General features: G+C 39.4%; 1 protein-coding gene across 1 annotated transcript; it reads right to left on the bottom strand.

The window, feature by feature from the left end:
• Positions 1 to 2,800: 2,800 nt before the first annotated feature.
• Positions 2,801 to 10,557, bottom strand: LOC107817934 (protein mago nashi homolog). Its single transcript, XM_016643829.2, has 3 exons — positions 10,206 to 10,557; positions 9,932 to 10,108; positions 2,801 to 3,182 (listed from the first exon to the last, which is right to left on the bottom strand). The coding sequence occupies exons 1-3, from the start codon at positions 10,422 to 10,424 to the stop codon at positions 3,123 to 3,125; spliced, it is 456 nt and encodes a 151-aa protein (XP_016499315.1). The 5' UTR covers positions 10,425 to 10,557; the 3' UTR covers positions 2,801 to 3,122.
• Between the last annotated feature and the right edge of the window lie 367 nt (positions 10,558 to 10,924).

The raw sequence follows: 10,924 nt of genomic DNA, 5'->3' as shown, positions 1-10,924 counted from the left end.
CACTCTGCAGCGACCCCCTTTCCCCACTCAAGTTCTTCGTCCTTTGCACGAAGTAGCTCTTCGAGCTCACTATTCCTGCGAATGGACTGCATTAGCTCCTGATCCTTTTTCTCCAGCTCCTCTCCGAGAGATTGATTGTCGGCGCTCGCCCTGAGCCGCTCATGCATCTCACGGCACTTGTTGCGGTAGCGCCGATACTTTTCCAGCATCATTAGAAAAATCTTGGCCCGAGTGTCGGCCCTACGAGCACTTTCGGTCTCCAGCATGTAAGACTGAAAGAAAAAAAAATAGAGTCGGTAAAGGCCAAGGCCGCCAAAAACAAAAGGAACAAAAAAACAAACAAAGAGGAGAAACTTACCCTCAGGCCCATAGCGGCCACTTCATGCATTAATTCGGCGTCGCTGACGTCCCGAAGAGCCTCACATTCTGCGGTGGAGCATAAAAGGTCAAATTGCGGCACCAAACCCTCCGTGTCCCGCAAAAGATTAAGCTCCGATGGAATCTCAAGTATACGGGAGGGACCTCCCGCTCTTACCACAGTACGAGTAATGCCCTCCTCAAACATCCTGACATCATCAGGATCAAGGTCGGAGTCAGACTCGTAGTCATCGACCACGATACCCTTTCCCCTCTTTGCGGCTGAAGAAGAAGCTCTATTCGATCCGGATGACGAAGGCTCGCCTAAAACAGCAACAGCGGCCTCGGGACCCCGACTTCCCGTCGCAATAGCCTGTTGATCGTTCTCAACAGCCGAAGCTTCTACCGTCGGGTTGGCCTCTTACACCTAGTTTGCCTCAGCGGCCGGGTTAGCATCATCGCCAATTTTAGACACCGCCAAGGGAAGGTCGCCCCGCGAAGACACTTCGGCTGAAGGAGCCATTTCAGACTCCACTCGTCGTCTCTTCGACGGACCCTCTCCGCTATCAGCACGGGAAGACTCACCCGTTGAGCGGACAACAGGAGCCGAATTCTCGAGTTAAGGAATAATTTTGATGCACACGATCCCGGCCGTAGGTGCAAATTGAGTAGCTCTCAATGTAGGTCGGGTAGCAGACCTCGGTACGGGCCAGGCAGAAGGCCCCGGTTGACGGAACACGAGTAGAGGAGCCCTCGCCCTTCGTACTCTCCCTGTTAACAAAAACACGATCATGTAAACAACATGATCAAATTACAAGGCAAAGAACAAGGAAGCTGCAACAAGCCAACTTACTAGACTCTAGTCAGCTTTCTATCTCTTTCTCCAACCTTCGATGATCCTCCTACAGGCAAATCATCGAAGTCAAGAAGAAGCCTGATCTTCCGATATCGATATTTGATCCCTAAGCTGAGCTCCAAAGTCTGGATTTCTTGAGAGGCTTACGCCCATATCTATCATAGAATGACGCCCACTCACGGACCCCTGATGTATGGGGAAGAATAGCATTAACCCACTCGCAGATGTCGTCAACGGGCAGGGGAGGCAATCTCTCAGCTGCGAACGCAGAAAACAAATTAGCAATGCCACCTAAAGAGAAGTAGTCGGCCACCGCATCGAGAGGAGTCACAAACTAAATAAAGGAAAACTTACGGGCGAAGCTTCACGTCTCGGGAAACCCTGCTGAGTCCGCCACAAGGTGCTCGGTTTGTACGAAGAATGAACTCAGAAGTTTGAAATATTGAAGAAGGTAAAGGTTTGCAAAACTCTTCAGATAAGTCGAAAAGTGTAGCAATAGAATGGTGTTTTCCCCCTATTTATAAGAACATAAATGTCCTAAACGGAAAACCCAAGAGCCGCCAATCAAAACTGATAGGGCACAAGAAACGATGTGATGCCTGGGAAACGTGTGTCATAATGATAGTGGCTATTCATGATGCATCGAATCAATACAACGATTCAACTCCGAACGGACGTAACGGTCTGATGGTACCATTGAAGCGTCATGCCGCCACTACGACCTAAGGACCTTGCTCAAGGCATAAACATTCAGATTTCTCCTAACGTTCGAATCGACAGAGTTCACCCGTTGAGCCCGCTTAAAGGCGACCTCGAGGGACGGAGGGACTAACTGTATAGGTCGAAACTGACCAGAGCGGTCGCCCTTAAGAGGAATGATAAGGGGTCGACCAAGATGTAGTCATGCCCATGGGGCAAGATAGCAAAGAGCACCTCGGCCATCGTCGGGGTCAAATCATCGGAAAGCGTACATCGTATAACAAGCGTTGTATTCGAGTAGATGGCAAAAGGCACGGTCGTAAGAAAGTACGCCGGTCAAAGACCGTTGGATAAAAGAGAAATGAACTATATATATAGGGAGGGAGCCCAGAGAAAGGGGGACTCGGAAAAAGGATGTAGCAACCACAATGGAGGAATCTCTAGTTTATCAACAGTTACCTCTTTTCCCTTTCTTGGCTCCCATGACTATGATGCATCTCTGCTCTAGATGTAAGCTTATCTCTCATGTTTGATGTACGATTATCACATTAATAATCTTACACGTTCTTACTCTTCTCTTATTTCGAACTTTATATGCTTGGATGTGAAATTAATTATATTTGGCTAAGAATTACCTTCTTTATTATCAATAGTTAGTTCGACAAAAGAGTTTTATACTTTTTACTCAAACACTACTAATGGCAAGAAGAATCTAGAAGGGAACAATAATAAAAGGACCAGCTGTTTAATGACACCATTAAGGGACGTCGTATTAAATTACGCTTAACTACCTTCCATGCCACAATTGATTGTGAGATTATGATGTCTGATGTTACAGCTCTGCCGAATATGTAAAACTTTATTTTAAAGGGCAATAGGTTGCTTGTACGAAAACTAGCTTCCATGCCACATTGATTGTGAGACATGTTAATTCATGTCTACCATGGCAAAAAGATGTTAATCCTAACGCTTAACTCAACACATCACATGATAAAATAAACCCTTGTTGTACTTAACACACAAACAACGGACTGAAAAGAGAGAAACAGGACCTTTCATCACAAAATAAGGTCTAAAGAAGATTGTTCCTCCGACAATTCATCAAACACCACCATAAAGATTCACTTTACTAATCAAGTATACACCATTAGCACATAAGAAACATGAAGCTAACCAGACTTCCAAAGTGTCAGCTCGCCAGAATCAGGACTTAAATGGGTTTGATCTTGAAATGGAGAGAGATGAGAGAGAACACAAAACACTTGAGGTCCTGCAATGACAAGATAATGAGAAAACAGGTGTCAGTCAAGTGGTGCAGAAGAACTCCAAGAATGAAGCGCCACGGCGCAAACAACATCAATTGGCTTTACCAATGACTCAAGCAAGAGAATACAGCATCTCTTTTCAAAAGTGCATTTAGAGCAGCGGAAACCGTGTGTATTATTTCTTCTCTTTTTTGGGTGAGGGAGGGAGGTAGGAAACAAACTTTAATTCCTTTCAGAAACTGCCAAAGCAGAAAGTTTCCTTTAAAGCAAGAGACCCCCCCCAAAATTCGTTTTCCTGATCCTCTAACCTCCTTGTATTTTTATTATCTGCTTTGAAGGCTTGAAGATTGTAATTGAATGTCTGCGGCAACCAGGCTTTGCATTACATTTAATAATCCTCTTATAATACAAATGAATTTGATTTTCATTACCAGACTAGAATGTAGCGTCAAAAAAGCCTGAGCTACAGCATTTTTTAAAAGCAAGCTACGTGCTGACTTCCAGTCGTGTACCCTAGTTAGAGCTAAATTCATGTTTGATTCTAATGCGATTTGACTGCTTCAATTAAAAGAATATGGCTGCTGATAACAAATGTCTTTTGAAAAGAAAGAATATGGCTACTGATAAAGAACATGGAATTCATTTGGAGCTTTACCATTCAAGGGAAGACGGGAAGAGGATAACAAAATTTCACAAGTGTAGGTCTGGGATACAATGTGTTTGCATAGGCAAGGACTGCATGTCAAAGCCTGTAATATATTGGCACGTCTCATCCTGATATTTCTATTTAAACCAACTGCATTTTTAGGGGTTTCGATTTATATACCAGTTATTCAGGGATTATTAATGCAGTAATCAATAATGAAGAGATTGTTATGCAAGAATAAATAACAAGGAGATTGTTATACATGAATTACTGCGGGCACTTTTATCTTTCAATAACTTACTCCCCTTACTGTTAATACACATATTATTATTCCACGTTTAATTTCGCATAAAATAATACATAGATTTCAACATATCCAAATGTCAAGTATGATAGTGATATGACAATTATACCCTTCGACTAAACGGGCATTCTTGACGACATCTTGAACTCCATAGCTGCGTGAAGACACCCCCTCCCTCTCCCTCACACGTTTTTGTTTTCCCGCCAAATTTGAGAACATCCATTCCAATATAATAGTTGACTACTAGAAAGAATGACAAATAATTATGTACCTACCTAGCATAGGTAGTCATGTTATGCATGCTTTCCTTTCCCTTGTTTGTATGGAGTTTTCTTTCCCTTTTCCTTGCCATTATTCTCCATTGTAGTGAAGAAGAGTTAAAAGTTAAAAGCTAGTTCTCATTAATTCCCACCAAACACATTCTTAGCCTTAAGGGGGGAGAGTTCTCATTTTATTATCATTTCTACCAACCATGGAAAGAGTCAACGAAGAAGATTAACATTCTTACAGCACTATCACGCAATAATCCTTAGAGATACTTTGCAAGATATGCAACCTACTCTCTGGTCATCGAGGGAAGTAATATTTCTATTTTAGCCAAAGTTAATTCTTCTAGTGTAGTCACTGATTTGACGAACAATGATAATGAAGAACGTAATAATACTAAAAAATAGGTCAAAAATATTAGCATACCCAATAATACAACCAACTTATTCAAGTCTAAGTAAGGTGTTTGATCTGACATGAAACATGCCAAAGTCAAAGGATTTAGTGGTGTGAGAAACAATTAAAACCCAAGATGGTGATTACCGTAAGTATGTTATGTTCACATGTGACAAAGAGGGCAAGACTAGTTGCAGCAAGCACAGTAAGAGAATTGAATGCAAGGGAAGAGTTAACAAAGTGATAACGAATGAAGGAGTGTGTCGTGTAAGGAAGGTGTAAAATAAGCATAACCATGAATTGTACCATGATATGTCTTGGCTTATGGCTAGGCATACAAAAGAAATAAAGCCAATAAAGAGCACTCAAGGCAAATGATATTAGCCAGTGACAAAATATGCAAGAACATTAGAGTGGTGGAGGTTTTTAATAGCGCCCTTCGCCAAATGAGATGCTTGGCAGGGGATTGTAAAAACTTTATTCTAACTAATAGAAGGCTTCAGAGGGAAGAAGGGGATGCTGAATTTAGATGAATTTTTTTTTGTAAGATGGAATTAAAGGATGTTGACTTCTACCATTCCATGGAGCTCGACACTGAAGGTAGATTAAAAAACGCAGTTTGGATTCATCCACAAGGAAAAGATGCTTATGCTGACTTCTACGATGTAGTTAGCTTTGATACCACATCTAGTGAATAGGTATAGTATGTTGCTTGCATTATTTGTAGGATTAATCACCATCGTCGGTCAATTCTCCTTAGGTGTGCATAATATTGTAGGAAGATGTTGAAACGTATAGTTGGTTGTTCCATACTTGGATTTATGGTACGGGAAGCACCCCTCTACCTAGTGTATGGATGCATTGATGCTCTCGCATTTATCAGTTGATATACTATTTGGAGGGATGCTTCCCATAGCATAAATCCAAAGAGGGAACAGCTACCTATATGTTTTAACATCTTCATGTCGTATCAATGCACTCCCAAGCAGAATTGACTGGCGATGTGATTTAAGTATTAACCCTCACAAATGATGCAAACAGCATATAATACCTATTCACTAGATATCTGGTATCAAAGCTAACTACATCGTGGAAGTCAACATAAGCAGTTTTTCCTTATACATGAATCCAAACTATATTTTTCAATCTGACTAGTGTCCAACTCTATAGATAATAGAATTCAGCATCCTTTAATTCCATCCTACGATAAAAATCATCATAGATTCGACATCTTTATCTTTCATCAAAGCCTCCTATTTGTTAGAATAAATTTTTAAAATCCCCTGCCAAGCATCCCATTTACCGAGGGCCTCCATTCAAAACCTCCGCCCCTAAATTCTTCAATATTGCATATTCTGATACTGGCCCGTGGCAGATCTAGGAGTTCAAATGAGCTCCTAGGTGCTTCACTGTCTTTAGCGTATAGTTGCTGCTACCAAACTTAAGGATGAGGATATTTTACAAGTTTTAATTAATATTGTCATTAAAAAACTATTATTTTCACAATCATCTTCAGCATGAGATGAATAATAGCATTGTTGATTACACTAAATTTATCTCCGAGATAAAATAAAAAAAAGGAGGTTCGATTTGTTCTGTGGAAATAATTAGTTTTATTTTGTTATTTTGTTTTTTTTTTTGGTTGGGGGGGGGGGGGGGGGGGCTAAAACAGAAAAAAACTAAAAAAGTAAAAGTAAAGAAAGAAAGAAGGGAAAAGAAAAAAAAAAAGCATATAAGAAAGATGGAGTAAATATAAAAGAAATTAAATGGCAAGAGAAAATCGAAAAGGAAAAATAAAGAGAAACAATGTCAACTGCTTAAAATGGAAGAGAAAATAAGAAAGGAAAACAGTTCAAAGATAAAGAAAGAAAGAAAGAAAGAAAGAGACAAATATCAGCCATATGAAGTGATAATGAGAAAACCAAGCAAACACAATTTGCAAGCATAATCAGAACCATCCTCCCACTCCGTGATCCAAAGAATTGCATAATGCGTAGGAAGTATCACAATTTGCCTTTTACCCCCTTTTTTCTTCTTTGTCAATCCTTCTCTTTTTTTCATTTGTCTTTTGACGGAAGTTCTTTTATCTCCTATCTTTTATTAAATTTTTTTTATCCTTGACATAGCATACTACTACAGCCCGTTCTACTTCCCATTGGCACATCAAACTGGCCTTTCCCATTCGCCATTCTCCTACTCACCTCCTTCCACACCCCCAACACATCCCTTACCACTCCTCTACTTCTCTTTTATAATCAAGAAACCCTTGAGGATCGGCTGTGCACGTTCAAAACTCAATGGATAATGGGCCCATCCCCCTATCTTTCTCCACCTAAATACTAGGCTTTTGTCTGCAATACAGTTTGAACCCCCCTGACATGCGTCTCCTCACATTACACGTTGCGCTCTTACCACTAGACCAAAATCATAGGCTTTAAGGGGCATAACAATGAAGGATGGGATGACTAGGAGCAGCAATGTGAGGGGGGCGATAGAAGGAAATGGAGGAGAAGAATGACAGCTATATAAGAAAATGGGTAGTTTTCTTCTTCTTTTTTCAGTCTTAACATCAACTTAGTTCTGGTCTATTTTTGTGCCAAACTAGTATAATATGGAAGACTAATGCTTTACCCAGTGTTGTGAAGAGCGTGAAGCGAGGAAAAGCGACAACCCCCCATTTCACGAGAAATGAGAAGCGAAGCGTTCGCTTTTTTTAAGTGAAGCGGAATTTTAAAAAATTAAAATAAATACTGCATAGACAACACATGTAATTATAAGCAAATGTTCAATACTTTAATTAAAGTGGCATCAATTAAAGCACAAAATGAGCATCTTATTCTTTTACAAGATTGTCAAATTCTTATATTCCACTATCATTATTATATTGCTAGTCACTGGAAAAATTGGGCAGAAATTTTGGGCAGAAAATTTCTGAGAAAGAACCGAAGGTAAAAAAAAAAAATTCGTCGTTTTTTGGACGTTTAGAAAGAAAAAGAAAAAGAAGAAGAACAATCTTAGTTGATGCTTTGAGATTATTTCAGAAATCAGAAGTTGATGAAGAAGAGAAAAAGAAATCGCTGTTGTTGAAGAAAAACCTTAGTCTCGCTGCTGTTGAAGAAGTCCAGACAATGTTTACGGTTTAGAAACCTCATTTTTTAATAAAATAGGGCTTGGGTTAATTTTAAACATAGAAGCGGACACTTCTAACGCTTCTTCTCGCTTTTTACAGAGAAGCGGTCGCTTTTTCGTACCAAAGTCGCTTCAATTACCTGAAGCGCTGCCCTTCACGCCTCGCTTCGCTTCTCGCTTAAAGCGAGGAAGCGAGCGCTTTTTTAATCACTGGCTCTACCAAGAGATATTAACGACGAAAATGTTGTCAAATGGTAATCCAGAAAGAGAAATTTTCTTCATCTTGTTTCCTATTTCCTGGGATAAGTACTCTGCTTGTTACTCCTAGTCAATTGATCTCTTTCTCCAAGAACAATTAGACTCTCTCTTACATCATGACCAAATCGGGAAGGGAAGTGGTGGTCAAAGTGGTGACAAGAGAATAAGAATTAAATGATACAACTAGTCAACCCAATTGTAGCATAAGCCAGCAACCTTAGAAGCCAAATCCAACTGCAAATGCAAAGAGTATTTCCAAACATACTGACTTTGGAGTTTGATAGGAGGGTATATCTCAGTGTTATTAAAAGCGCTCGCTTCTCGCTTTAAGCACTGAAGCGACGCGAGGCGCTGGGCTATCGCTTTTCTGCCCCAAAAGCGACTCACATTTAAAAAGCGCACGCTTTAACCGCTTAAGCGAGAAGCGCCTCGATGGAAAAAGCGCAAAAAAGCGTGCTTAAGCGACGTGAAGGCATCTGCTAGGGTTTTTTTTTTTAAATTTGGCAAATAAACCATCTGTTAACAAATAAACATACGCTCTTCTGCTGCTCCAACGACTGCTTCTTCTCTTGCTCCAACGACTGCTTCTTCTCCAGTTCTCTGTAAGTTTCTTCTTCTCTCTTTTCTCTTCTTCTTCTGTTCGACTCCTTTTTTCTCTTTTTCTTCTATTCTTCTTCTTCTGTTCGACTCCTTTTTTCTCTTTTTCTTTCTATTTTTTTCACTTTCTATTGCTCTGTTCTACACATCTAATTTATGTCTGTTCTTCTACCCTATTTGTCTCTTCTTCTTTCAATTTTTTTCACTTTTTTAAGCGCTGATTTTCTGCCCTAAAATTATGCTCTATTTTCTGGTTTATTGCTCTGTTTTTGTGCCCTAAAACTATGCTCTGTTTTATGTTTTTGTTATTTTGTTTTGCATTTGCTTAATATGTTATGACTTTTGAGGATTATTCACTATCTAGTTTTCGTATCTATTATTTGCTTCTTGATTCAAGAATTGAAACATTTGCTTAATATGTTATTTTTAATGAGTTCTTAGCCATTTATCTATGCCTATTTTATTTTTTTTATTTATGTGTTAAATTGCGCTTCACATGAAAAAAGTGTGCGCTTCGCGCTTCGGTGAAGCGAGGCCTCGTCGCTTTTTTGCACTTAACGCTTTCCAAAACACTGGTATATCTAGTCTTATCTGAAGATGGAAGTTACTGGAATTAATTTCATAGGCAATTCAGCAATTGGAAAATACGTTCATAATTGAGAGGACCATTTCAACAGAGTAGAAACGGGATTTTGTGGTATGCTTTCAGTAACTCCCTATATGAATCTAGTTCGAACTCTCACAACATCCTGCCCTATATAGCTCTAATGAAGGTTTAAAGCGAAGTAAACACTAAATGTCAATCTGAAACTATCAATTCCCGTAGCGTATATGACTGCATTTCGAAAGGAGAAACAAGTGAAGTTTTTTAACAGAGTTGCCATACTAGATTAAGTGAGTCGGTGAGCTGCATCTTTTCTCTTCTTCTTTTTTTCCTTTATGTGTGTGTGTGAGAATATGTACGTGCACTAGTTTGTTGATAGCCTGCAAAAAATTTGCATTTTATCTCTTTTATCGAGCATCTCCCATTACCATATCTACAAATTACTCTGCATAATTTTTGCACCCACTGGGTGCAAAATAACTATGCTGCGAATTAACTTAAAAAACTCCATCCAAAACATGAAATAGGGACAAATGAAGCTTGCAATAACTACCTGAACAAGATAATAGAAGATACGAAGTCCCTCGGGATCTTTACTGGTTTGCACATCCATCAGTGAACCAATCTTAGATGTAGTGAATGATATGTGCTCATTCCCCATCACTATCTCAAGCTCCTGCCTCCCAACTCTATCCGGCTCAGGCCAGTTGTTATCATCTTCCTTCATAATCTACAAACAAAATAAACACCCAAATTACCAGATAACAAAACCTAGTAGGCAAAGAGATTGGAAAAACATATAAATACTGGAGGGGAAAGGTGAAAACCTCGCTATCGGCGACAATGCGGCGGCACTCTTTGAGTACGGAAGGGGTAAGGAAAACCTCTTTACGAATCATGGTATCGTTCTTGTAATTGGAGTTGTTGGCATAACGGAGTTTGCCGTCCGGACGAAACTCGAATTCTAAGAACTCATGCCCGAATTTCCCTTTGTGACCGACATAATACCTCAGGTAGAACTCGCCATTGTCTTCCAACTCCGCCATTTCTCTGATTCTTCCGCCCTCAAACCACTATGACTAAACTGTACCCGAATGCCACAATGGAGCGTCGTCCCTTTTTGGCCCTAATGCCAGGGCGAGGTGCACAACTTGCCCCTTTTGTAGGACTATTTAAACAATATCCAAATTTACAAAATTCTAGGTCCTTTGTCAGGAAGTATTAGAAAAAACAGAGAAGGGAACTATTCGAAATAGTTCAAAAATACTGCATTGCCATTTAAGCTCACATGATAGTCCAACTAGGTTACATTTGCTTACATAGTCATCCATCTAAGCAATCCAGCATGACAAAATTGTTTTTTCGAAAAAATTATTTTTTCGATTTTTTTTTTATTAAAATACAAAATCAACATTTATTCCCAAAAGAGTAAAAAATATTCGGAAAAATTATTTATTTTGGATTTTTTTTTATTAAAATACAAATAAAACACTTATTCCGAAAATAATAAAAAAAATTCAGAAAAATTATTTATTTATTAAAATAT

Source organism: Nicotiana tabacum, chromosome 11 (assembly GCF_000715075.1).
Source record: "Nicotiana tabacum cultivar K326 chromosome 11, ASM71507v2, whole genome shotgun sequence".
NCBI classification, from domain to species: domain Eukaryota; kingdom Viridiplantae; phylum Streptophyta; class Magnoliopsida; order Solanales; family Solanaceae; genus Nicotiana; species Nicotiana tabacum.
Note: the sequence above shows the minus strand (reverse complement) of the source record. Positions and strands in the feature narration are given on the sequence as shown.

Coding starts and splice junctions, on each gene's coding strand:
- LOC107817934 (XM_016643829.2), bottom strand. CDS start 10,424: ATGGCGGAGTTGGAAGACAATGGCGAGTTCTACCTGAGGTATTATGTC. Junction 10,109..10,205: donor GCATTGTCGCCGATAGCGAG/GTTTTCACCTTT, acceptor TTTTGTTTGTAG/ATTATGAAGGAAGATGATAA. Junction 3,183..9,931: donor TCTTCTATTATCTTGTTCAG/GTAGTTATTGCA, acceptor TTGTCATTGCAG/GACCTCAAGTGTTTTGTGTT.